This window comes from Colletotrichum phormii (genome assembly GCF_030913505.1).
Source record: "Colletotrichum phormii strain CBS 102054 chromosome Unknown BDP81scaffold_12, whole genome shotgun sequence".
In the NCBI taxonomy this organism is placed as follows: domain Eukaryota; kingdom Fungi; phylum Ascomycota; class Sordariomycetes; order Glomerellales; family Glomerellaceae; genus Colletotrichum; species Colletotrichum phormii.
The window spans coordinates 1,571,997-1,596,891 of record NW_026851454.1 but is presented as its reverse complement, the minus strand read 5'-3'; the positions used below and the strand labels follow the sequence as shown (position 1 = coordinate 1,596,891).

General features: G+C 51.1%; 8 protein-coding genes across 8 annotated transcripts; 4 read left to right on the top strand and 4 right to left on the bottom strand.

The window, feature by feature from the left end:
* Positions 1 to 3,980: 3,980 nt before the first annotated feature.
* Positions 3,981 to 5,846, top strand: BDP81DRAFT_43638 (uncharacterized protein). Its single transcript, XM_060591127.1, has 5 exons — positions 3,981 to 4,294; positions 4,363 to 4,537; positions 4,613 to 4,656; positions 4,728 to 4,896; positions 4,957 to 5,846. Coding segments are annotated over exons 1-5 (1,206 nt in total). The 5' UTR covers positions 3,981 to 4,293; the 3' UTR covers positions 5,774 to 5,846.
* Positions 5,847 to 6,091: 245 nt separating this feature from the next.
* Positions 6,092 to 9,595, top strand: BDP81DRAFT_450746 (uncharacterized protein; the record flags this gene model as incomplete). The annotated part of the gene is made up of 6 exons (XM_060592567.1): positions 6,092 to 6,137; positions 6,196 to 6,702; positions 6,784 to 6,998; positions 7,056 to 7,922; positions 7,966 to 9,111; positions 9,191 to 9,595. The coding sequence occupies 6 exons, from the start codon at positions 6,092 to 6,094 to the stop codon at positions 9,593 to 9,595; spliced, it is 3,186 nt and encodes a 1,061-aa protein (XP_060444524.1).
* Positions 9,596 to 9,966: 371 nt separating this feature from the next.
* BDP81DRAFT_430568 (uncharacterized protein) lies at positions 9,967 to 10,425 on the bottom strand. Its single transcript, XM_060590620.1, has 2 exons — positions 10,242 to 10,425; positions 9,967 to 10,186 (listed from the first exon to the last, which is right to left on the bottom strand). Exons 1-2 carry the CDS (start codon positions 10,326 to 10,328, stop codon positions 10,100 to 10,102), a joined length of 174 nt encoding a protein of 57 aa, XP_060444523.1. The 5' UTR covers positions 10,329 to 10,425; the 3' UTR covers positions 9,967 to 10,099.
* Positions 10,426 to 11,131: 706 nt separating this feature from the next.
* Positions 11,132 to 12,488, top strand: BDP81DRAFT_430567 (uncharacterized protein). The gene is made up of 2 exons (XM_060590619.1): positions 11,132 to 11,410; positions 11,809 to 12,488. Exons 1-2 carry the CDS (start codon positions 11,400 to 11,402, stop codon positions 12,377 to 12,379), a joined length of 582 nt encoding a protein of 193 aa, XP_060444522.1. The 5' UTR covers positions 11,132 to 11,399; the 3' UTR covers positions 12,380 to 12,488.
* Positions 12,489 to 13,511: 1,023 nt separating this feature from the next.
* Positions 13,512 to 14,449, bottom strand: BDP81DRAFT_491303 (RTA1 like protein-domain-containing protein; the record flags this gene model as incomplete). Its single annotated transcript, XM_060595308.1, has 3 exons — positions 13,512 to 13,544; positions 13,584 to 14,185; positions 14,278 to 14,449. 3 exons carry the CDS (start codon positions 14,447 to 14,449, stop codon positions 13,512 to 13,514), a joined length of 807 nt encoding a protein of 268 aa, XP_060444521.1.
* A 574-nt stretch (positions 14,450 to 15,023) lies between these two features.
* BDP81DRAFT_407444 (uncharacterized protein) lies at positions 15,024 to 15,375 on the bottom strand (the record flags this gene model as incomplete). Its single annotated transcript, XM_060589019.1, has 3 exons — positions 15,024 to 15,080; positions 15,149 to 15,202; positions 15,271 to 15,375. The coding sequence occupies 3 exons, from the start codon at positions 15,373 to 15,375 to the stop codon at positions 15,024 to 15,026; spliced, it is 216 nt and encodes a 71-aa protein (XP_060444520.1).
* A 2,940-nt stretch (positions 15,376 to 18,315) lies between these two features.
* BDP81DRAFT_321333 (glycosyl hydrolase) lies at positions 18,316 to 18,996 on the top strand (the record flags this gene model as incomplete). Its single annotated transcript, XM_060584603.1, has 1 exon — positions 18,316 to 18,996. The coding sequence occupies one exon, from the start codon at positions 18,316 to 18,318 to the stop codon at positions 18,994 to 18,996; it is 681 nt and encodes a 226-aa protein (XP_060444519.1).
* A 2,840-nt stretch (positions 18,997 to 21,836) lies between these two features.
* Positions 21,837 to 24,554, bottom strand: BDP81DRAFT_43592 (nucleotide sugar dehydrogenase). Its single transcript, XM_060591085.1, has 3 exons — positions 23,878 to 24,554; positions 23,148 to 23,596; positions 21,837 to 23,062 (listed from the first exon to the last, which is right to left on the bottom strand). The coding sequence occupies exons 1-3, from the start codon at positions 24,137 to 24,139 to the stop codon at positions 21,845 to 21,847; spliced, it is 1,929 nt and encodes a 642-aa protein (XP_060444518.1). The 5' UTR covers positions 24,140 to 24,554; the 3' UTR covers positions 21,837 to 21,844.
* Between the last annotated feature and the right edge of the window lie 341 nt (positions 24,555 to 24,895).

Genomic DNA, 24,895 nt, shown 5'->3' with positions numbered 1-24,895 from the left:
GCTTTTGCTTTGTGCCACAGTTGGTTGCCTTGTCCAGCTCGTAACACTTAGCAGACAATCTCATTGCTTTGAAATGAGCGATAGGAGCAATATGAAATTGCTCTATCAAGTAGACTGAACTCTCCTTGATTAATGTGGGGGTTTGCGAAGTTTTATCAGAAGCTCTGACCGTCACCTCACGTACTACACTGACTGTGTATGGTCGACTCAGATAAGCAGCGTACTAAGTGGGCTTGAATGCGAGTCAGAGGAGAGGCTTCGGGAATAATCCGAGCCCCGTGAAGGTTCGTGATTTTATTCGCAAAGTGCTCCGGTCAACAATTAATTTGAATAACCATTCCGCCTATGAGAGATGAGAAGTTAAAAGCCTGTCTACACCATCCGTGCGGACTGATCCCGCTAAGGTGAGGCGAACTGAACAGAAAGGGAGTACTTCAGACGACAGCAAGAGAGAAACAGAGTCTGATCTAGTACGAAAACCCGGAATAATTCTTGCAAGGCTTTTTGTCCCCTTCCGCGGCAGCTCACTCATGTTTGCGACCGAAGTTGGGCAGGAAGGACAGGTGAATAAGGACAGGTGAATAACAAAAATGCGAGTACCCCGAGCAGTATTAGAGATAAGACTTGCACGCCATGGCGCTGAGCTTGAGCTCCAATGTCAGAGCCCTCCCGGATAGGGGCTAGTTAGAGGTAGTAAGGAGTCCAAGCAACAAAGGAGCAGCTCAGATATATATACAGCGCAGGGAGTACACGTCGGGGGAGGAGCAGATTTCAGTAATTCATCATTCTACCCCTAACTGCAGTTGGCCTCTGAGAGCTTCCACCCTGCGTCAACACCCCAACTTGACATCCAATGACAAAGGATAGGATAGCCGCGCCACTGCCTCCAAGAGCAATAGCAAAACCGATAGTACTAACGTGTAAGTACTGTGGAGGCAATACTACTGTATTGGATCTGATGATGATGATGGGAAAAGCTGAGCGCTGGCTGGGCTGGATATCTGGGCAAGGTGTAGGTGGGGCAGCTCCGAGATGTGAAGGAGCTGCCTCACGTGACCCACCTGCACCTGCCACACCGCCCCTCAGGCCAGCCACAGTGAAAACTATCGTACATGTGAGAAGCAGGCTCAAATACCGACAATCCCAATTAGTCCTCCGCTGTATCCCATGCTCCGCCTATATCCTCCGTCCTGTGCCTGAGCCAAATAATCCTTTATCCCTTGTTTGTTCGGTCGGGTATAAGGATATCTATATGCTCATTTGCAAGCGATTTTCGTAAGGCCAAGCATTTTGACGAAGTTAGCGTGCTTCTCGTGGTTTAACGGCTTCGTGAGTCCGTCAGCAGGCATGTCATGTGTTCGGATAAGTTTGAGGTTGAACAAGCCGTTTTTGACTTGATCGATGATCCACTTGTATCGTAGATCGATGTTCCTGGTTCGCGCCTGGTTTAGTGGATTCGTTACGTTGATCAGCGCGTTGCGGGAATCAGTAAATAGGACCGTAGGACGAGGTTGAGTGCAGCCGAGAAGTCTCAGCAGCTTATGAACCCATTGGACCGAAAGTCCCCTTGGAGTAAGGTTAATGAATTCAGCTTCCGTGGAGCTGGTTGTGACGTAAGTCTGTTTCTTCGACTTCCATATCACTGGGCCACCGGCAAGGATAACGACGTATCCTCCAGTGCTCACTCGGGTAAGGCGACAGTCGCCAAAGGCCGCGTCGCTGGCAGCATGGAGTCCGAGGTCATCAATAGGCATAGAAGCGTCAAAGGTGATGCCGAGGTCGACTGTGCCAGTGAGGTATCTCATGAGGTGCTTGATTGCTGCGAAGTGGTGCTCACCAGGGCGGCTGTTGGCTTCGCAGAGTTTGCTAGTTGCGTAAGTTATATCGGGGCGCGTACCGGTCGAGAGGAAATTAATAGAGCCTGTCATTTGCAAGTACAGCTTGCAACGGTCAGTTTCAACTGGTTCATACTCAACTGGCCACTTAGCGACCATATTATGATCCATTGGTGTACGGACTGGATAGAGGTCCACGTATCCGAACTTCTAAAGCATCCTGCGACAGAATTCGGCTTATAATAGGTAGAGGATCTTAGCTCTCTCATTGCGACAGACTTCATAACCTAGGAATCTCTGAACGTCTCCCAGTTCTTTCATACTGACAAATAACTTAAAGAGATCCTTGACTTTGCGAATAGTGTTCCGGTCTGGAGCAGCGATGACGTTGTCATCAACATACATCAAAACAATCCAGTTGTACTCGTCATAGATAAAAAGGCAGACTTCGCCTTCAATAGCTCGAAAACCGAGGTCAGTCATGTGACCTTTGATCTTGTTGAACCACCATACAGGTGCCATGGGGTGGCCGTCAAGGGCACGCTTGAGGAGGCAGACTTTGTCTCCTTGGCGATAGCCATGGGGCTGCTGGACGTACACCTTGGTATCGTCCGGGATAGAGGCGTGAAGAAAAGCTGTGTCGTAATCGAATAACTCTGCGATGTAGGTCTTGGTTGCAACAACAGCAAAGAAAACACGGACAGAGGTTGCATTAGCGACAGCTGCGTACAATTGTTCAGCGGACCAGTCAGATACCGCGTGGTTGCCACAGACAACCCATCGGGCACGATATCTGCCGTCAGACTTGATATCGCATATCCATTGGCCAGGAAGAACCTTTTCTCCGGTTGGAGGGTCAACGAGTTCCCAGGCTTCGGCTTGCTGTAGCGCCTTGATTTGCTTATCAAAAGCAGGTTGCCACTTGTCCCACTCAGGACCCTCTTTGGCCTGCTTGAAAGTGCGAGGTACGGTTGGACCAGCGAGTGCGGCAGCGGCGATGGCAGATAATACTGGAGGCTGGTTGTCTTCCCACACAACTGTGTCAAGGCTGACATAGGCTTGTTGATAACCATCAGACTTGGCATACGTGTTGCCTCGGAGAGAGCAACCGCTGAAACCGCCCCTCTTCTTGACCCAAGTGCCCTGTGAGTTTCTGACATGCTCACGTGTTGAGGCTCTGTTTGGTTGGCTTGGAGGAGGGCGAGGTTGACGAGTTCGTCTAGTTGGTTGTGTTGTAGGTTGAAGATCGTGATCTTCTGTGGCAACTACTATCCCATCGAGTGCCAATTGGCAACAGGTACATGCCCTTGAGGGGAACTGACCACTCAGGAGACAGCCAAGACTTCTTCTAGCCAACCAAAAAGCCTAGATTATGGATACTTCTGTTGTCTATATACTCTGACTATGAAAGAGGTACCAGCAATCATCCGAGTTACAAAGCGCTACTCCACACTGCAGGCACCCTGACCTCGTCTTTTTTCTGTGGGATCGTGAGTGTTGTTGAACAGGGCCTCGTACTGCGGCTTCATTGGTCCACTGTAACCACGATTCAACCAGCCTCAAAGCCACATACTGCTGAAAAAGCTCCAAAGGGGTAGTAGATAGACCCCGTACTGTTGCGGCGCGGTAGGGCACGTCGAGGGGGTTGAATTGGCCCGGTGTGCCCCTTTCTAGCGGAGGCGATTCGTGTGGGCGTACAGTTGCGTTATCACACCTCTCGGGCCTACATTGAGCTGTACAGGCGCTATCAAGGTCTTCGGGAAGTACTGCGACGGTGATATGTGAAAGCGCAGACGAATCAGACGCATCAGAGTCGCTTGAGGACATCGCGACAGTTGCCCATCTGTAGAAATGTTAGTTGTGGTGGTGAACGCAGCTGGGAAAATATAGGGGTTGATGACGTACCGTCATGTATTCCCGCGGTGAGGGGGCAAAAGTGGGTCAAGACTGGGCATACTGTACCTGTTGCCAATTGGCACTCGATGGGATAGCATTGGCTTTTCGTCTCCTCTGCCCGAAAGAGGCGACCCCTGCCTCTTGTTGCTGCTGCTGTTGTTGCAGAAGGCACCGAGATCCTGCCTCTGAACCGAGATTCTGCATGCAGAATTGCGCTCATCTAATTCCTCCACTTACGAGGCATAGCGCAGCATAGTGGGGGTCCTCGGTGAGTAGGTTGCGATGGGGGACGACGGAGGCGAGTTGTTATCATCGCTCTCGTCCATCGTATATCTATCTTGATATCAGCCCGCATGCGGTAACTCCCACTCCGTATACGCGAATCAAACAGCGAAATCTCGTAGATCAATCCAGAGCTCAGACTTTCTCATAGAATACTTTCTACTCATCTTTTCTTTCCTTTCACAAAAGTTCCAGAGAGACCACTGTGCCCCCTACTAGAAAACGAAGATGGTGGACAAGCCAAGAAGATGACATACTCAAAAGAGAGGTGCAGGGAAAAAGTACCAATCTCCCCATTCCCCCCCTGCCACTTGCGCTGCCGAATCTAACAAACATCTCGATCTCCCAGTGCGCCAAGGCGGGAGCGTCCAAAACTGGAACGACATCGCCATGTCATTACCAGGCCGCACCAACAAGGATTGCCGCAAACGGTGGGCAAAGATCCAAGTCGATATCCGAAAAGGTGCATGGACACAAGAAGAAGACGAGAGGTTGCAGAAGGCCGTACTGCAACTCGGGTGCAAGTTGGTTCACCCCACGCTCCCCTCATTTCCTGCTCTCTCGGGACTCATCAATGCTAACCTCCACTCTTGTCGCAGATGGTCTCAAGTAGGCACCATGGTTCAAAGTAGGAATGCCGACCGTAAGTCGAATCATCCTCGTCAATATTCCCCCCTTGATTCCCCTCAGTGCTGAGATGAAACTTGGCTGTAGAATGTGCGAAACGGTGGCAGCACGTGTTGGGACCCGACGTCAAGCACTGTTCCTGGACCCCCGATGAGGACAGGAAGCTGCTGAACGCCATGAGTAAATTCGGAAACAACTGGAAGCAGATTGGTCTGACCGAGCTGCCGGATCGTTCAACCCACGATCTACGCAATAGGCAAGTCAGAAAGTCTGGAGCATCATGTGCATGGACCCTACAGCTGACCATCGCCCACAGAAGTCTCATTCTCGGCCGCAGGAGTCGACATGCACAAGCCAAGGGCTCAAATTCCTCTCCACCGTCATTACAAGGGTCCATTGACGAGGAGATGGCCAACAACAGCCCTGGCGGTAACGATGAGGAGGAGAGTTGCGACGGTGACGGCGACGACGTATCTGATGAAGGTTCCGAGTCCGAACTGACCGACTCAAGAGGAAAAGAAGAGCATCGGTTGCTGATTGACATGAATCTTCTGTTCGAAGATCCAGTTGAGGCAACAGAACTCGGGGCCGCGTCCACGATCATGTCAGATAACCAACAATCACACACATTCTTGGAAGTACCTGCTCTGGAGTTGCCAGGGAGTACTTTCAACATGTTTGATCCCAGCTGCATAGGCAACTCAGATCTTTCATCGATCAACTCGGCGTCTCTAACTCCGGACACCGATTGGACTTCTTGGCTCAATTCACTTGAGGCCGACACCTCAGTATCGCCGGATTCACGGCCCTCGTGGTGGGATGAAGGCTCAACTGAACAACATTACTTTCATGACTCCGGCTACGGGAGTTCGATTGACGTCAAAATGGCAGGCATTCCGGATAGTAATCATAGCCCAAGGGCTAGGAAGCGTGTCAAAGGCGAGGCTTCCCCAAGTGCTTCTCTCAGGCCAGGGGCTCGCGCAGAGAACCCGTTGAAGGACAATGTGCAGATGGGCCTTATTACTTTGTCTCTGGATCAAGTAGACCCAATAATCGCCAACGAGATAATAGGGAGCGTCCTAAAGCATGGTGCTGGGCTTAAGATCAACTGCACCGTCAACAATCACTCATGATTTTCAAGAGTAGTGTACTTGTATATAGCTCGCATATGCGATCATACTTAGTCCTAAAAAAGATGGAACCGCTATAAATCCCCCTTGAGGCCATTTTGGTAGTGTATCATTTGTTTCTTGTGCCGATGTTGCTTCAATCATGCGCCAAAGATCTGCATCCATAATTCTCGATCAACATCATCGTAGTTCCGGTCCACGAGCTTCGGCAGAGACCCGAGTTCTGCCGCTCCTGTGCCCGACTCAGGAACCCGACTCGGGGCCAAGTGCACCTGATTGGTCATTCAACCCCACTGCTGTGTGTAGAGGGCAACGACAATTATGGGGTCGTTCTTGATGGTATCGCCGGCAGACTACTTCGGACTACGTGCGTTGTCTGCCGCAGTCCAATTTCTCCTATCCATTCATCTTTTCTTGTCAACCAGATACGTACGCGCCAATGTCATCTTTCAGAACGCCCGAGGTGAGCCTCGAGCACGCCTCGACGTCCGGTCTGCGAACGCTGCCCGAATTGGTCAACTTCCATGCCGAAAATAATCCCAAGCACCTATTTGGCCTCCAGGCCGAAGCAAACGAGGCTGGAAACGGCCACAGCTTTGTGCCCTTGAGATATGAGACGCTACAGCGTGCCATCATCCGCTGCCAGGCATGGCTCATGCAACAGACAACCAGTCTTCACCCACCCAAGACTGCAGCCGATGGAAGCGTGAAGAAATGCGCTCCCGTCGCGGTGCTCATGGAAAGCCATGTTGGCTTGGTCATCTGCGTGCTCGCCTGTATGGGCATGGGCGTGCCGGTTGTCCTCCTGTCGGCGCGTCTAAGTGCGCCGTCCGCACGACATCTCATCCGCGAAACGGACGCGAAACTTGCGCTTGTTTCTCCCCGCCTAGTTCCCCTAGCTGCCGAGGCGGTGGGTGCTGAATTTCAGGATGGTAAAGAGATGCCTGATGAAAACATGACGGCGATCTGCTCTGTATCCGGCTACGAGTGATTTCTTGCGGATGAGCCCGCAGAATGCCAGGATCTCACCTTTCGCGCGGCCAATGCGAATCACTACGTTTCCGAAGATGATCGCCAAGTTCTCATCCTACATTCTTCAGGAACTTCAGGTCTTCCAAAACCGATACCTTGCTCCCACAAGTACTTTCTGGGCTACGCCACATGCCACAGCTTCGCATCGACCGCTGAAGCTCACGGACTGACGGTCTCCACACTACCGTTCTTCCACGTAAGTTGAAGAAGAAATACATGATATTTCCAGTTCCCAAGCTGATCGAAGAGACAGGGATTTGGCTTTGTGTCTGTCTGTCTATCTCTCAACATCGGCAAGACATTCTGCGCCCCTGTACCCTCCACCATCCCCAACGGTGCCAACGTCGCAGCCCTCATAGAGGACTCCCAAGCAAAGGCTCTCTTGACGGTACCATCTATCTTGGAGGAGATTGAGGGCTTGCCAGATGGCAGAGGGCATGACATCCTTCGCAACTTAGATTTCGTGGGCTTCGGCGGAGGCAGACCCAAAGCCTCGGTCGGTGAGAGACTGGAACGTTCGGGTGTCAGGCTTGTCGGCCAATACGGTGCGACGGAAACTGGTCCGATGACACCTTTTTTTGTACCCGGCAAGGGACACGATTGGCGTCGGCTTCGACTGCGTGCTGATATACTCCGGCCGCTTCAAGTCAAGCTTGACCTCATCGATGCAGATGTAGAGAGTGCGCAGGCCGAATCCGAAGATGAACGGTCTTACAGCTACAAGTTAAGCATGAAGCCGTTTGGATGGCAGGAGCGCTTCGAACTGCAGGATATGATCGTGGCACGCACAGAATGCGTCTCCGCTGATGACGTGGGGCAGCTGGATTTCGTGATCGCAGGCCGCAAAGACGACTTGATTTGTCTTGCCACCGGAGAGAAGGTGAGGCCAACGATACTGGAATCCCTACTCAGACGGCATGAAGACGTAAGAGACGCAACTGCATTCGGAGAAGGACAGTTCGAACTCGGTGTCATCGTAGAGACTGTCAGACCTGTCGGCCCCGGCGATATGGACAACTTCAAGGCCTCGATCTGGCCGACAATTGAGGAGGCCGGCCATCAGATGGATGCTCATGCAAGGATTACGTCGCCGACCGCCATTCTCGTTGTCGCTCCCGAAGTCCTCCCGAGATCAGATAAGGGCACCGTTCTCCGGAGCGCAGTCTCAAGGAAGTTTGCCGGCAGTCTACCGCGATCTCGAAGACAGCATGGTTGCACCACCAATCGACCTATCCTCACCTGCATGCAGTATCAAAAATCTCGTTATCAAGCACGTCATGGGGCTGCGCAATGATAGTGATTGGCAAGACGACGATGATTTCTTCGCACGTGGCATGAACAGCCTTCAAGCGACGAGACTACGAAGGCTGCTGACGGCTTCATTGCGCGCAACACATGCCGCTGCTGGGCCTGAGACAGCCAACGTCCTCGCGATCAAAGCGATTAAAGACGATATCGTCTATCGCAACCCTTCTGTGAATAAATTGGTCGAGGCACTGATTCCCAGTTCATCCAAGACAAACGGCGTCCTCACGGAGGCAAAGCTTATTGAACGATTGGCGGACAAGTACTCCGGCAGAGGCGACCTCCAAGAGCAGCGGAAAGCCGTGGTGTTGCTCACGGGCGGCACTGGCAGTCTCGGGTCATTCTTCGTTGGGCGACTCCTTGCGGATGATAACGTGGGCAGTGTCATTTGCTTGAACAGACCTGGGAAAGGAAATCCCACAGAAGCTCAGAAACATGCGGTAACGTCACGAAACGTCTCTGTCGAGGAAGACACGTGGAAGAAGTTGGAAGTTCACCAGACAAACACTGCAGATCAGTGGCTTGGCTTGCCCGAGGTCGACTACTTGGGTCTCGCGGCCAGGGTAACTCACATCGTACATATTGCGTGGCCCATGAACTTCAGAATGGGTCTGCAGTCGTTCGAGGCTTCATTTTCGAGCTTGCGGAACCTCATTCAGCTGGCACGCCAAGCAAGCATTCACCTGACACAAAAGCCAAAGCTATTACTGATATCTTCCATCTCTACGGTGGGGAACTATCCATCGATCAACGGAGAGGCATTGATTCCCGAGGCGTCCGTCGAGGATCAAAGTTGGACGCTAGAGCTCGGTTATGCCAAAGCCAAGTTTGTCTGCGAGAGACTCATCGAACGCACGGCACAAGACCATCCTGATATCGAGGCGGCGGTGATCAGAGTTGGCCAGATTGCTGGCTCTAGCACTGGCTATTGGAACTCTGCTGAGCACTTCGTAGCCGTTTGTGCTTCGTCTCAGAAGCTGGGAAAATTCCCCGACCTGCGTGGGGTAAGTTCAAATTTCAAACTAGGCCGTTTTGCTGGCTTGAAAGTCGGGGTGATTACATATTGCTAATACAAATTGCTAGACCTTGTCGTGGCTGCCGGTTGATTTGGCCGCCGAAGCCCTCGCCGAGATTCTCTTCCATCAAGAGCCGTCCCGTGCAGTATACCACCTCGAGAACCCAGTGCGGCAGAGCTGGGAGGAGGTGGTTAGACTGCTTTCCGAGGAACTGCGGATAAGCAGCTCGTCCATTGTCCCACTCGAAACCTGGCTCAACCTAATGGAGACTATGCCGGGACCAGGTAATCCTGCTGCAGGCCTCGCCCGGTTTCTTCGAGAGGATTTCGTCAAAATGTCATGTGGTCTCGTTGTCCTGGACACCAGTAATTCCCGCAATGCGAGTTCAACCATGGCCAACATGACATCGGTGGGGGAAAGCTCGATTAAGGCATATGTTTCCTACTGGAAGAGTATCAAGCTGTTGTCGTAGATACCTCATGGGCTCTAGTCTCCGCACGTATTGAGATGCATTCAATAGGGGCAAAAGCGTTATTATGTCTTGACCGTACTTAGTTTCCAAAACATCTCAATACTGAGGCTTGACTGGGAAGATTTCTTTTTCTTTTCCGCACCCTCGATACAGTTCTGGCATATTAAGTCTGGCGAGCCATAGACCACCGTCAGGCATGCAGGTTGTTAGGTAACGTTCTGTCTGGCTTAAGTGGCTGCTTAGCACCTCGACATGCTACTTGCCGTTAGACATATAGGCCAGGGTATCACGAAAATAACACCGTAGGTAGCGAGAGAAAGGAGAAGAAGCATTTGCAAGTCTAATTGAACCAAGAATCTAAATTAGGTATAGCCTGCGGTTCATATCCATAGCACCAACCACTGTAAACACTTCTACGTGTCAAGTTGGCCAATACCAATTATTCCAAATATCAGTAACCAATTGAATCGTTCCTTGCGGCGATTAGGGCGTAAGCGTGCATCCTTAGTCCTTGTTGCATGTATTCAGACACTTCTCAAAGACGGCATTACTCCCTTTTCCAAAGAAGCAGTCTTTGCGGTAAAGATCGCACTATAATATGTCAGTTGGAGTTTGCGTTGCAAAGGTAGGGGCATAGCCTATGTACAGCTGTATTCTGGCGAGTTTCGAGACTAGTAGGGCTGGCGAGGGCAATGCCTGCAAAGAGAGCAAGGAAAATGGTCGAAAATTGCATTTTTGTAAGTGTATAGTAGCGTCGGTCAACGAAAGCTTTTGCAACTCGGAAAAGTGGACGAAGAATAAAAGAGATAGTTATGGACAAGTTTGTATATAGAGTGAATAGGTGTATTGGGTGTTGCCTAAGGATTGAGGGATTCATCTTGAATAGGCTTCCTAATGGGACAATATAGTAGCGGTCAACTAAGAATACTTGGTAGGGGGGCCTTTAGGCCCTGATATCCTCGCGTCCAAAGCCAATTGCCAGTTGCCAGTGCTGATGTAATCGGTGCATAAAAACAACGGAAACCCCTTTTCCGTGATGCCAAACCTCTTCTGGCTGTAGTTTGGCTGCCGGATCCAGTCTCTCATCTACGCCAAAGTTATGCAATGTTCTTTTCTGAATCAGTGGCTGAGACAGGCCGGAGATGGTATAGTTGTTGCCAAAAGGGCTGATTCCATGCTCAGAACTGGTTTTCTGAGAAGCTGTGCCTGTTGCCAGTTCTGTTGCCAGAACCCTTCCCGCCGCTGGAAACACACGTATTAACCCCCCCCCCCCCCCCCCCGAGGCTCAACGGCGCCCCGGCAGTGGCCCGGTGCTACGGCCCAATACGGCGGTACAATTGCTCTGCGGGGCCGTGGCACTTCCAGTGGCGCTGTACCCTCTGGCGACTGGCAATTGGCCTTGGCCGCGAGGAGATCAGGGCCTTACATGGCGTCAAGATCCAAAGTCAGTTTAACCTTATTTTTACGTGCATTATAATGGTTATCTTCCTTCTCCACTCAGCCCGCATAATAAATGTTACCATCATTCGCTCCTATGTATTTCCGGCGCTAACCATTCGACTCGCTCAATAAGTAGGAACGAGCAGAGAAGGCCATTGAAGCAATAACGAGCGCCGCCCCAGCCCCCAAAAACCCCGGCCATATCAAAGTCCTCCCTCTCGACCTCAAAGACCTTGAAAGCGTGAAGGAGGCCGCCGCGTCCTTCGCTCAGCAAGAATCGAAACTAGATGTCCTATGGAACAATGTCGGAACTGGCGCACTAGGCGTCGAGGTTGGTGCGCGGACAAAACAGGGCTTTGAAGCTATGGTTGGCATGCTGTTGGTATTCCTTTCACAGGGAATTTGGTTCGAACCGTAGGGTCCTGGGGTGACGAAGTATCAATATCTCTGTATTGATTGATTCTGCGTAAGGAGTAGAAGGGAGATTCCAACCGGAGGTTGGGTGGGTAGTTGTCACGAAACAGGAATGGTATCAGCACTTGTCAAGCATCTTGCCACGTGCTTTCTCACGTGGATATCACACTCTCTTAGTATATAGACTGCTCTCATGTGCTCATTCTAGATGGGTTACTTCAAGCCACTTTAACCCACTTCATATGCCCATTGCTGCGTGCCATAACTCGTGACAGTAGTCGAGGTCTAATTGTACTCCCTCGAGGTGGCCCATGCTCTGCCCTTACTCGCGGTCGAATTGGACTTCCAATCCGACACATGCATTGTATCGCAGCGCAGCTCTTTACACAGCTGTTGATTCCCCAACTCCGTGCAGCCGTCACCACCGCTCCGCGCGGTTCGGTCCGCGTCGTGTGGACCTCTAGCTTTCTGGGCGACGCATCATCGCCCACCAACGGTATCGATTTTAGCACTCTTGAAAAGGGCACCTCGGACCGTACCCGGAACTACGCCGTGTCGAAAATCGGTAACTGGGTGCTGGGCCGCGAGATGGCTACCCGCTATCCCGACATCGTTTCCGTGACGCAGAATCCTGGGAACCTCAAGGCTGGCTCATACGCTGGCACGCCCACCTTGGCCATGTTCTTCATCAACCCCTTACTCCACGACCCCAAGTTTGGCGGATATACGGAGCTCTTCGCGGGCCTGTCGCCCGAGGTTTCTCTCAAGAATAATGGCGCGTATGTCATCCCTTGGGGACGCATGCACCCAGACTCGGACTGCCCAAGGAAGGACATTATCAATGCGTTGCAGCCTGAAGCCGATGGCGGTTTAGGGTACACTGCGAAGTTTTGGGACTGGTGTGAGGAACAGTGGAAGCCATTTGCTTGAGTTCCCCAGGGTGCTTCACTATCTAACGCATGTAGCATAGATGGAGCCGTTTTGGTGGCACTCATAATTGCTTCGAGTTAATTCTACTTTCCGCTCGTTAGAGAATGCGGGTGCATTGCCCTCGCGACGCGATGTTCATACTTAAACCTAGATGCACTGAACCAAACTGTAGTCTCTAGTTAAACTTCCCTTGCTTCCTTGAATATCAGCTTCAGAGAAAATGAATACTAGGATTAACTGTCTTACTTGTAATGCTTCAGAAAACGGCTCTCGTAACCCACCCTCATAATTATCTCGTAGGCCGCACCCGCCAAACGTCAAAAAAAAAAAAAAAAACATACAACACCAGGTGTTCGCTGATCGTCACCGACTCAACTACTAGTCCGGCCCTCATTAGCTTGTCTATGGGAGAGCGGACGGGATCCCGAATTTTCCAATGGGTATGGTCGTATATGATTGTTCGAGCAGGAAAGGGCGATCTTGTAGCTGTTGTAAACGGAACACTACCCTTACTTTGCAACCACGACTTGAGGTTGCAGCGACTCTGTCCGTGCTACATGGACGTCAGAAACTATATCTCAATGACATAAAATCGGCCCAAGGAGACCTTTTATCATCCCATAGGGACTTTAACTGTTGCTGCCTTGTCATAACGACCGTAGCCTTGTGGTGGGGTTGGATACAAAGAGTAGTGACAATGAAGCCAATCAAAGTCACATATCAAAATTGTTGTTGTTGTTGTTCTATTTAACGCCGTAGCGGCAAGGGCGCAGCCACCCTTGCGGCAGACCTCCCGAAGGGTATATGGCGTGGAGGGCCGTAGGCTCGAGCTATATACTCTATAGTACACGCCTCTTCCTAACGTCCTCCAAATCTTGCCCGTGAGCTACTGTCTGTTCTATCCGTCCCTAGTTCCCGCTGGTTCCCTGGTTCCGTTGTTACCGTCTGTCCCTCTAGGAGGAGAAATTCGTCAGTCGGGCCTAGGTCAAGACCTAGTCCTTAGTACCGCGGGCAGATCTTCTGAAATCACATATCAAAATGCAAGAGAACTATTCGTATCTGGTTACATGACGGTTCTGGAAGTTGTCTAACAAGAATGTTTTGTTTCTGGACTCTTTCACACGCCTCTCCTCTAGGCCATGTCTCCAAAAGGACCCATCACGACCTGCTCAGAATTGATGCGTTGTCTGTTCTTAGACATCACCCCCCCTGCATCATTCAGCTGGCCGGGATGGAAGACGGCAAATGCGACCATGACAGAAAACATCAAGAACGAGTCAAAGATGTACATCATGGCTTCATGCTGGTTGACGAACCCGTACCAGCCCTCTGCAAATTCCGCCACCCTCACCAGATTGCGCACCCAGATAGCCACCACCGAGACGATCAGAGTCCAGACGTAACGCCTCCAATGCTGAACATAAATCGTCTCCCTTTGAGTAGCCCGCTGAAAGCGCATGACGAGAGCAAAGTAGATGACCAAGACGAAGAGCTGGAAAAGTAGACCACCTAGGACTACGTGGCCTCCAATCTCCATAAACTTTCGGTTTGCAATCACTTGTACGAGTGAACCGCCAATTTGTGTGCAGAAGGCGATGATGTCCGTCAGAATGAAGACACTAGTCGGGCTACACTTCCGTCTTTTGTGGCCGAGCAAAGCTTCTTTCAGGCGTCCGAGGTTGACGTATATCGTCGCCGAGATGAATACAGGCGCGACGAGAATGAGCATGAGCTGTAACATGAATGGCTTAGGGGACAGTCGCGCTGAGCCTGCCCAAGCGCGTCCCAAGTGTCCAAATGTGTCACCTGTGGAGGACGTCAGCGTTTCTATCTTTTCTTAGAAGATAAAGATTCGGGGGAAATAGGGAATTCAAGCAAGCAAAAGCTTCAGTACTTACATATTCCACCGAGTACCATCGGCATGAAATGTTTTGTCTTGTATTTGCGAATCAACCAAATGTGATATGCAGAGATACCAGCGAAAAGAAACAAGAAAATGACGCCTGCGGCTTTGGAAGGCGTGTAAGGATAAAAGAGGACATTTCCATCCTCGAAATGAACGAGACCCATCTTGGACCTTAGATCATCGGTTGGGGCCAAGGAGATCTTTGATCAACAGTGGAAATCTCTCTAGACAAACGAGGTCTCTTTTGAAATCGGGGTTACCGAGACAAACTGACGCTGTAAATACTGTGAGAAAAAAAGTTTCACTTACAGTACTTGATTGTGACATTGATCAGTATGGCTCACAAGTTATTTAAGCGTCGCGCAAGAAACGCAGAGTCGTGCTTGAATGTAAGTGCGCTTCAACAGGAGCCAATCGCTGAATTTTCGTGTTGTCGTGTTCTCATACGGCCCCACACGACTTCGCCGCACTCGCATTCTAGCTCATAGTTTCACTCTGGCGGGGCATTCATTCTAGCACGCTTAAATTGTGATGGCTCCTAGCGGAATCTCTGAACTTATATAAACCCAGCGTGACCTCCTCCCCCCAAGAGCCAGCCCGCGGACCTCTCCTTGTACAGACTTCGGCCTGCGCCAGCCAACGAGGCGCAAATGTTATCTTTGCGCATAGACCTGATGAAGCACTAGGTTGTGCCGGTAGCGACTCCATTTCGAGTGGACGTAGGCCAGATTAGCCTGCTTAAGGGCAGTAGATGTCGCCGCTGCAGCAGTCATAGGTGTTGGCGTTGGCATTGCACTGTTAGACAAATCATGTCAGCATCGAACTACACCATGCCACTGATAATGATGAGTAGTTTGCCTTACTCTAGCTTTGAAGACTTTCAACGGGTCTTCGTGCATAGCCTTGTCTTCCTCACACTACTCCTTGGTCAGTTTCGCAAAGCAGAGACGAGATTACATGGTAATTTGACGTCTTCATTACTCACCTTGTTTCGGTTACAGTCTCCAGGAGCTGCCTTGCAGTAGGTGAATGGCGAAGCACCTTGCAAGAGAACTCCGAAGGCAAGAAGGATGACTGAGTGAGCCTGCATGGTGATGGTTGACTTAGTTGCGATAGATGAATAGGGGAGGGGATATGAGTGAGTAAGAGTCGAATCGGGTGATGATGGGGAATGAAACCAAAAGCAACTGAGGAGTGAGCTATGGTTATATATACAAAAGGATGCGAGTATCACGCGTTTAGCTACCATCTTCGAGTCTTCTAAGTTTATAAAGATGTGGGTAATTTAATTTACTTACAGAATCCGATTGCGAGTTAAAACATTAGCAGCTTCTTTCGAGTAAGGTTGACTCAAGAGATTCCGCCACATCCGATTACGACATTTCTGCTACTACGACACGATTCATGCCGTAAGTTCTCGAAGTGATAATCACATTAGCGGTGTGACACCCGCCGTTGCTGTCCATAATTCAACAGGCGTAAGGTGAAGGCTCTTAACAGTTATAGGTCGGTGAGTTCAGATAACATGCCCTTGGTAATACATTGTCTAAGCACAGTCATCACCATTCATGAAGCACCGTCTAGATTCTTGACAGCGCTAGTATAACTGTCGTATGATATGAATCCGCTATCGTAACTTCAACTAGATCTCAGTCTTGCCTTGCAAATCTTGTGCTTCTCCCCGCCTCGTTCACTCCCTAAACTTCCCCTTAAGCTCGATTTTGCTGAGGCAAACTGCGCGAAATGGAAGGAGTCATGCATACATGTTCTTTTCGGAACTTGACTTTCCGAAAGTCTCGTGGGAATAACCAACCCTCTGTCGGTCTCGGTTTTCGGAATACCTATACATGGCACAGATCCTAGTGGGCTTTCTCGTATACCGCATTGTGGATATCATATCAGATGCTGATCTTTTTAAGCTTCCATTTTGTAATGCCTGCAAGTCTTCACCATGGTAGACTCACATTGCTGAACCAAACCGTTCCCCGAGACCGTCGAATACATGTTTCACAGGCCGTCACGTTGTAGACTATATTCACTTGATGCGATGGACTGGCAAGTGAGGAATACAATTTTAGTGTCTTTACTATACCTTTAATTCGTTGTCTGGATCTCTCACATGTAGTTAATGGGCATTTGTTATATATTGCGTATGAGTTGAAATATTAGCTTTTCATTTCTTTCAAAAATCCCCCCATCCGCATCCCAACTTGCTGAGTTGACTTTCTTGCCACGAGTCCATTCAATCGCACCCCAGCTTCTCATTCAAGTCTCCAGGCGTCTGGCTCTGGGTTCTTGTGAAAGATAACTGGGCGAAGAGAGAATTTGGGAACTTGAAGCTTACGCAGTGCGAATTTGACGATAACGGCCGAAGAATCATCTTTTCACATGTGCCCATGAGATTTCGGCGGTACCTCAGAAGAAGACAAGACTTCGGCGGTATATCCGGAAACAAGATGATATTAGAGTCAAGCCCTACCGCAGGTAGTGATCCTAGCTGTCGCGTGGCTACAGGAACGTTGGGATATCCGGGACGTGCCGCGCTTTGGTGATTATAAGTCCTGAACTGATTCTGAGAAAAGTCTTGATTATTGTTGCTAACAGCAATAGAGACTTAGAGAAACGATTTTCTCTCAGCACCCACTAGCGTCGCTGCTGTCGAAAGCCGGTGATGCAGGTTTGTTTGTTTGTTTGTTTTATATTTAACGCCATGGCGGCAAGGGCGCAGCCGCCCTTGCGGCAGACCTCCCGGAGGGTATGTGGCGTGGAGGGTCGCAGGCTCTAGCTATATACTATATAGTACACGCCGTATCCTGACGTCCTCCAAGTCTTGCTCGTGAGCTACTATGTGTTCTATCCATCCCTAGTTCCCACTGGTGCCCTAGTTCCGTTATAACCCCGGTGATGCAGGTACAGCCCAACGACTGGAGGTTATTGCGTGACTTAACGCTCCCATTTGAAGTCAGCAACCAAATAGTAGCCACGACGTAGGATAGAAAAACTCTAGAATGTGCATATAATTCTCTAGACGGACGATGTAATTGAACTCGCCGAAGTAGCCGCTCAATCGCCGGAGAACCATCACAAAGACCAACGGTACTGCACTTGATTAGGGATGGAAATGTTCGAATTTCAAATGTAGTAGTGAAACATACATTCCCCCGTTTTGGGTGTATCAAGGAGACGACATCTAATGATGCCGAGGAATCCTTGGTTAAGAGGAATTTCGTCGCGAACTAGAAGCTGCGAACGCAAGCCCCGATTTTGTGATTCGCGGCCGTCGAGACCCGCTTAGCCCGTGATCACCGAGAGGCCAACGCCGATGGACCCATTGTACCCTCGATTATGGCCCCACAACGGGCCGGTGTGCGGGGCACGGTCACTGTCTGCGGCGCAGCCATCTGATCCGCCTACTGGCAGCCCGAAACCTACAAGCCTGCCGGAAGGGGACCAGAATCCGAAAGGCTACAGTTTGTGAGACTAAAAGCACTAATGACAACGATTGTATGAAGCACGACGGCTCCGGTTGCCCGCGCGATGCCGCAGACGAGAGGCCCCATCAACTGCCTCACTGCGCCCGACTTGCCGGACCATGAAGACATCCGTTCGGGCGACGACGATGATGATCAGAATACCTTGAGAGTCCGAGACCTTTCAATCAGGCTTCATTACTTTCAATTCATCTTAAATCTCAATGATGTTGAACATGAAGATTCGACGAAATAGATGCAACCACTCCACCGGAGATCCCACCGGGTGGCCCACCGGAGATTTGCATTTTGCCGTCTAGGCGTGAGGATGCCTTTGTGACGATGACATATCGGTACTCCCTCGCGAATAAAGTGTCTGCGGTTTGATTTAAGTCGATAATTGCGGTAAATGAGGAGATGAACATGTCCTCATCTCGGTGGTCAGAAAGGATTATAGGAGGATCACCGTGATTTGTCTCGCACCTGGTTGTACACTAAAGCTCACCAAGACACTTCACTCCAATCTATCTTGCAAATAAGGGGCTTCTTCTTATATCATCATGTTCATCTACTTCTTGTTTTTCCAGTTGTTGGCTTGGACTTTTGCCCAGACCAACTTCACCAACCCCATCATCTGGCAAGACCTCCCAGACATCGATCTAATCCTCCACGGCGATGCATACTACTACTCGGCCTCGACCTTTCACTTCTCACCCGGAGCAGTGATAGCCCGCTCCTACGACCTCGTCAACTGGGAATACCTCTCCCACTCGGTCCCGAGTCTCGACTTTGAGACCACCGAGGGCTTCGACCTCGTATCCGGGCCCGGACAGCGCTACAACCAGGGCATTTTCGCATCCTACTTCAACTACCGCAAGAGCACCGACACATTCTATTGGGGAGGGTGCATTGTAGGCGACTGGAAGACATTGAACAACATATTGATGGTCCCGGATGACGGGTGGCATACAGTCAACAAGGGGGACGAGATCGAAGGTGTTGAGGTCAGCGGGACCACAATCTGGTTGCGTCTTGAGGTTGGCGTCAACTCGCTTTATGACCAGGAGGGACGATTCTCTTTCAGCACTGATGGTGTCAACTTTGAGTCTCTTGGTGAGCCACATCAGGAGATTGATCGGGGGTTCGTCTACTTCATGGGATATCGGTACGGCGTCTTCAACTATGCCACACTTGCTCGAGGCGGTGCTGTCACGATCAAATCTCTTAGCATCCGCGAGTAGTAGACTATTTTCGAACTCTAGATTGTAGTTCAGAAGCGCCTTAAACGAAGCTTGATGGGAGGTCGAACAGTGCTCACTCGAAACAGATTGATATCTGGAGTTCTCTGACTTACTCACGGTGCGCACCTCCCGGATTATGAGCCTCGATATTTGCCAATTATTACTTTTGATTGATGAACCTCAAGGCGTCAACGATTGAAACAACATGACCGACACTCTAATAAGGCCGTTCCATTCATTTGCCATGCAAGAATTACTCTCTTGTCTCATAGACACAATAGCAAAGGGATATATGACAACCCAGGTCAGATGAAGAGAATTTCGCCCTAGCCAAACACGTGCCAGATTTCGTAAACATTCGCAAGCACGCAAGTTACCTGAACCGGCCTTGATGTGCGGGATTCAGGGGAAATCTTTCAAGCGATCCGCGTCAGATATCTGACCATATGGCGTTCCTCTTTACAATTCAGGCCTAGCCGTGCCGGACACCCGGAAAGACATACGCGTCCGGGGGCGGAGAAGGGAGATCCGTGAACCACCCCCTAAAAGCCCGCCGCGCCGTCCGATCCGGCCCCGCCTCCTGCGCCACTACCTACGCCAGAAAACTCCTCTCTTTGCCGCGGGCGCGTGTGTGTATGGTGAGCCTCAGCCGAAGGGATCCTGAGACTTGTATTCGTAGAAAGCCCCTAATCCCTACATGCAAGCTTGACCACTTCTCGATGTTCGAGAAAAGTCCTGTCTGGACTCTCCTGGACGGTGTCTGACCTCCGTTGTGGAACACGCTTCGGCCCATGGTCCAGAAGTCCAGAACCTACAGAGATTCCTCGTCCTCCGCTCCGCCCGCGCGTCGCCTCCCGAGTCCCGCCAAGGAAAAGGAAGAAGAAGAAAAAAATCGAACCCCAAAGTTTGCGTCTCCAAGTAATCCACATCGGCATTTGATCCCTCGATGCATAGCGGTAGGAAACCCACCATATGGCCAGATTACCTACATGATACATCGGCCGAGTCCCCTGGCCGAACCGTTTACGGTGGGCTATCGTTACACCGGCCATTAAATCAATACACCAAGCTCAGGGGACAGGCGGCAGCAGTGCAGACGGCAGAGGACGGATAACCTAGGGCCAAGCTTTTCTCGGTCCGTCGATGGCGCCCAAACAGCCTGCAGCGGTCAACGGTCAACCACACCACCTGCACTCTACCTGCCACTGAATGAGCCGCATCCTCCCATCCGCTGCCTGCATAGCGAGCATGGCGTCACGGAACCGAAAAGGGAACCAGGATAATACCACCAAGATTCCCGAATATCGAAACCCATATTGCGATCTCTCAATCCCACCGGGTAGAGGGCCCGATGTTTGATAGAGAGTATCCGTAGCGCAAAGCAGGCCTGCCGTAAAGTAGCCGGATGAAACATTGATTGATAGTGACGGTCGAAAGTTCGGTGCATCAACGAAAAGAATCCCCGCCAATGGGAATACGTCCCAGCGGGAAACCCAACGCAACCCATTCAGGCCCACCAAGCTGGGGCCCGGTTGGGAAATGGGGGGGGGCATATCGCTGGTTAATTGGGAGGTGGGTAATCTATCACAAACGTCTCCGGAAGAGCCGCCGACGGGAATGTCGCAAGATCGTCGTTCACAGATTCGTTGAACTAATGGACACATATTGCAATTTGCAGGCCAGGCCACCGCCACCCTTCCGTTTCGACCCGATCAATATGGACAAATGGTGATAGCTTTGGACATATGCACAAAACGTCGGACTTGGAATTCGTAGAGTCGTCTACTTACCTATGTAATAGGTATTCCATCCCCATCTCTACGGAGTACGGATACGGATACCTCGCAAAAAGCTCCGCGTATGCGAGTCAATCATCAAGCTGCGAGTGGATCACCCCTAAAACCACATCACCCAAATCCACACAACAATCTCGTCAATCTGGGCCCAAATACTTCCTTTGTACGGAATTCCCGCCGTAAATACCCATCTCCCCTCCGTAACGGCGAAATCAGTACCGTTTAACCCGGGAGGCCCTCGGGCAAGGGGGCTCGTTAATTCGAATAAAGTTATAGCGGAGGAACAAAGAACAAATGAACAACCCCAGTTACCACCCCCACCGTGGCACCAGGTAAATTAGACAAGGACCCCCAGCGCGAATGATCAATTTCTTCCCCGATTCCCCGATCGTCATTCAGAACCACCCAATTTCACCTTTACCGTTTGATTAGTCTCAAAAACGGTGGATCGAGTTCACCTGGGGACGCGCAAGCACCCCCCGCGGTGAGCCAATATGGGTGGTGCTATTCGGCGGAGACTCTGCCGAGTCGGGACCGGGTCGTCCTTCACGCTGCAGGCATATCACTGTGTACGGTCTTAGACATGAGGCTCAACTTGCTAGTTGAGTGAGACTGCAGCATGCGTGGTTTGACGATATCAAAGATCACCAAAAGTCGATTCACAAGCCAGATTAGAATCCTCGTCTTCAAAAATATGTGTACTCATGGGTATATTGATCCCATTATCAGCGAAAGCTTCCCCACCTCTACCTCTAGGGCAGTTAAAAGGCCAGAATTACAAAGTTGGCTAGACCCCAGAATGTCCTCCAGCATTGTGGAAGTGAAAGCGAAAGAAGCCAAGGGATCCAGAAGTGATGATCTCCAAGCCACGAATAACGATACGCCGCCCATTGCCTTTGCCCACCGGAACGCCTTACTGTGCAGTTTTGAGGTTTTCTCGTCCAATTTACCCTTTGGCCGTTGTATGTCCGAACGAAATGCAAAGCTTCATGTAGTCTCTCGCTCATCTACCCCTTTCTTTGACTCGTCATTATGATTCAGGCCACGTCATCTTAGATGACCAGTCCTTTGCCGATGCCCTGGACCTGGAATCCAAGTTTCTCAAGGTCAGGAACAGAGACGACGTTGCGTCCATCGAGCACAAGACGAGGGCGCTTCATGACTGAGGCTGCCCACTCCCAATCGACTGGGTCGCCGAGGTCTTCGTTGGCGGCATCGAAGTTGCAACCCTTGCAGCCTTCTTGGCACTCAGCCTCGGCCTTCATGCGCTTCAACGGATCTGTGTGCGTGTTGCTGCTGGTGCGAGAGACAAACTTCTCAAGTTCGACAATGTCCATCTCGGATAGAGACTCCTTGATGAAAGCCTTGGCCTCTTCGCGAGAAGCCTCGGGGCTGCTCCACACAGATGAGCGACGAGCAGTAGTCTGAGCCTGCTTCGGGTAACGGAAGTGGTACCAGGGCGTAAGGATGCAGATAGCGCTCGAGCCGTGGACGGTGTCCCTCCAGTTGGTGTGGACCTTGACACGCTCAACAACACGCTCGTCTGGGATAGACTGGCGAACCTCCTCCATCACCTCGACAGGGTCACAACCAGGGTCAAAGATGGCAATTTCGTTGGGCATCTCGTGAGCCAGCTCCGTGATGATGTGCACCGCAATACTGTTGCGGGTATCATTGGTGTTCTCCTTAAAGGCGAATCCGAGGATGGCCACCTTCTTGCGGCGTAAGTTACCATTGAGAGCGCGGTGTACCTTTTGCGCAAAACGCTCACGCTGGTACTTGTTGATATCGAGGACACCCATCCAGTAGTCGGCGACAGTGTCCAAGTGGAGAGTACGGGCCATGTAGGCCAAGTTGAGGATATCCTTCTCGAAGCAAGAACCGCCGAATCCAACACCTGCGTGAAGGAACTTCTTGCCCAGGCGAGTGTCCGCGCCGATACCTTGGCTAATCTCCTGTACGTCGGCACCAAGCTCCTCGCAGAGAGCACTGATGCTGTTGATGCTGCTGATACGCTGAGCCAGCATGGCGTTGGCGACCAGCTTGGTCAACTCGCTGGACCAAGTGTTGACGGTCAGAATCTTCTGTTCCGGAACCCAGGCAGCGTACACGCTCTTGAGGGCATTGGCGGCTCGAATGCCAGCAGGAGTGGTGGAGCTGCCGATCAGAATACGATCGGGGTGCATAAGATCGCGCACGGCGGTTCCCTCAGCGAGGAACTCAGGGTTGGAGACAATCTCGAACTCGGCGTCGGGTTGGTACTGGGCCATCTGTTCAGGTGTTAGTCTCGGTTCATTTCTACCGAAAGACGGACCACGTCGTGATCGTCCAATCTTTTGTGACTAAGAAACTCACAATTTCGCGGATCATGCGAGCAGTGCCCGTTGGTACCGTGCTCTTCTCAACAATGACAGCACCATCCTTCGCATACTTGGCGACGGTCTCAGACGCTCCTTCCAGAGCGCTCAGGTCCGCGGTGTAGCCAGCACCGAGTCCGTAGGTCTTGGTGGGCGTGTTGACGCAAATGAGGACAATGTCTGCCTCACCGATGCATCGCTGGACGTCGGTTGTGAAGGTAAGGTTGGGCTTGCGAGGAGCAATCTTCACAGAGTTGCTAACTGAAGGGAGGAAGGCTGTCGCCTCATTGGCGCCATCACGAGAGATGCGGACGATCTTGGGAAGGCCGGCTTCGTGGATAGGGAGATGGGGAGAGTTCCATGCGGCGATACGGTCGGCGTTGAGGTCCACGACGTTGACGGTAAGGTCGGGGTTGTGAAGTGCGATCAGAGCCGCAGTTGGGCCACCTGCAACGATTTGTTAGTTCCATTTTTGATGCTATCGAATACGAGGTCTGTATGAGTCCGAGGTTGACGACAGTGCTTGCGTCATATTTAATCATTGACACTCGCAGCATTCAACGATATAGAGTTCGTGACGCCTGCCAGCTAATTCGAATCTGCAGCTAATAAAGCCGTTCAAGCCTTGAAAAGCATAGGCTAAACAAGGGTGAAGGTTGGACAAGAGTCATGACCACGGCGGCGGGGGAGAATTCGATGCCGATAGTCATCGCGAAAGTTTCACTTACCAACAAAGCCAGCACCAACGAAGCAAACATTCTTGACGTTCAATGGCTCAAGAGGCTCGAGATCCGAGGCATCCAGCGATTCGTGGTGCTTCAGCTCGGGGCTGCGAGGTCTTGAGGCAGGAGGAGACGAGTTTGGCGTTCCGGTGCCAGAAGCGGCATCTGAGTGGCCTGCGCTGAGAGCCGGTGATTGGGAAACCATGCTGTCGACGGTTGAGGATGAGTCTGCGGTGATGAGATTCGAACGAGCGAAGCTTGCAGCCATCGATTAAATGCTCTGTTGACGGACAGAGCTAACGAGGACGGGCGAGTGACAAAAGGGTTGACGTCTTTTTCTGTTCAAGAGATGAAGGGCCTGGGGTATTTGTAGAATAGGCAAGGCCGGTGGGATGTCGACGGGTTCCGAGGAGGAAAAGCCAAAAAGAGTCAAGTCGGTACTCTTGATGAGGGAAATGGAGATTGGATTTGCAGAAAGCGAGCGGTGCACACAAGTTGTAGGTAGGTGCTGGTGATCTTGTTGGCAAGTCGGAGCGACGAGTGCGGACCTTTTGAATGTACACGAATTGGAGGTTGAGTGTGGTAAATGGAGGGCACTCTAAAGATCGGACGGAGGCCGAGAGTCGTGGAAATTGACGGGTCTGAGAAGTGACTGATAATCGAAAATGGGTTTCTCAAAAGCCCAAAGCTGAATTCCCTTGCGTTGCTTGGCAAGTCGGTTTCTGCTTCCTTTTTCTGCGGTTTGTCTGGTGAATGAACAGCGAGACAAATCGAGTCGAGTCGTACTTCTGGAGCTCAGAAATACAAATTGGCAGGATCGGAAAGGTGGGTGCGGGTGACGGCGTAGACGTAGGACGAACGACGTACGTGGGAGCGAAAGTGGGATTGGACAGGTGCACTAACGCTCAACCCGGCTTCACATGGAATTGGCGCCCGTTGTAAGAGGTGGTCGATGAGGTTCGGTGATGTGTCCCAGACAGGTGAATCGAGAAAAGAGGTAAGGGAGGTGAAGAGAAGAGGTATG

Coding starts and splice junctions, on each gene's coding strand:
- BDP81DRAFT_43638 (XM_060591127.1), top strand. Junction 4,657..4,727: donor TCAAAGTAGGAATGCCGACC/GTAAGTCGAATC, acceptor ACTTGGCTGTAG/AATGTGCGAAACGGTGGCAG. Junction 4,897..4,956: donor ACCCACGATCTACGCAATAG/GCAAGTCAGAAA, acceptor CATCGCCCACAG/AAGTCTCATTCTCGGCCGCA.
- BDP81DRAFT_430568 (XM_060590620.1), bottom strand. CDS start 10,328: ATGCAATTTTCGACCATTTTCCTTGCTCTCTTTGCAGGCATTGCCCTC. Junction 10,187..10,241: donor AAACTCGCCAGAATACAGCT/GTACATAGGCTA, acceptor GACATATTATAG/TGCGATCTTTACCGCAAAGA.
- BDP81DRAFT_43592 (XM_060591085.1), bottom strand. CDS start 24,139: ATGGCTGCAAGCTTCGCTCGTTCGAATCTCATCACCGCAGACTCATCC. Junction 23,597..23,877: donor CGTTGGTGCTGGCTTTGTTG/GTAAGTGAAACT, acceptor AAATCGTTGCAG/GTGGCCCAACTGCGGCTCTG. Junction 23,063..23,147: donor CTCGCATGATCCGCGAAATT/GTGAGTTTCTTA, acceptor ACACCTGAACAG/ATGGCCCAGTACCAACCCGA.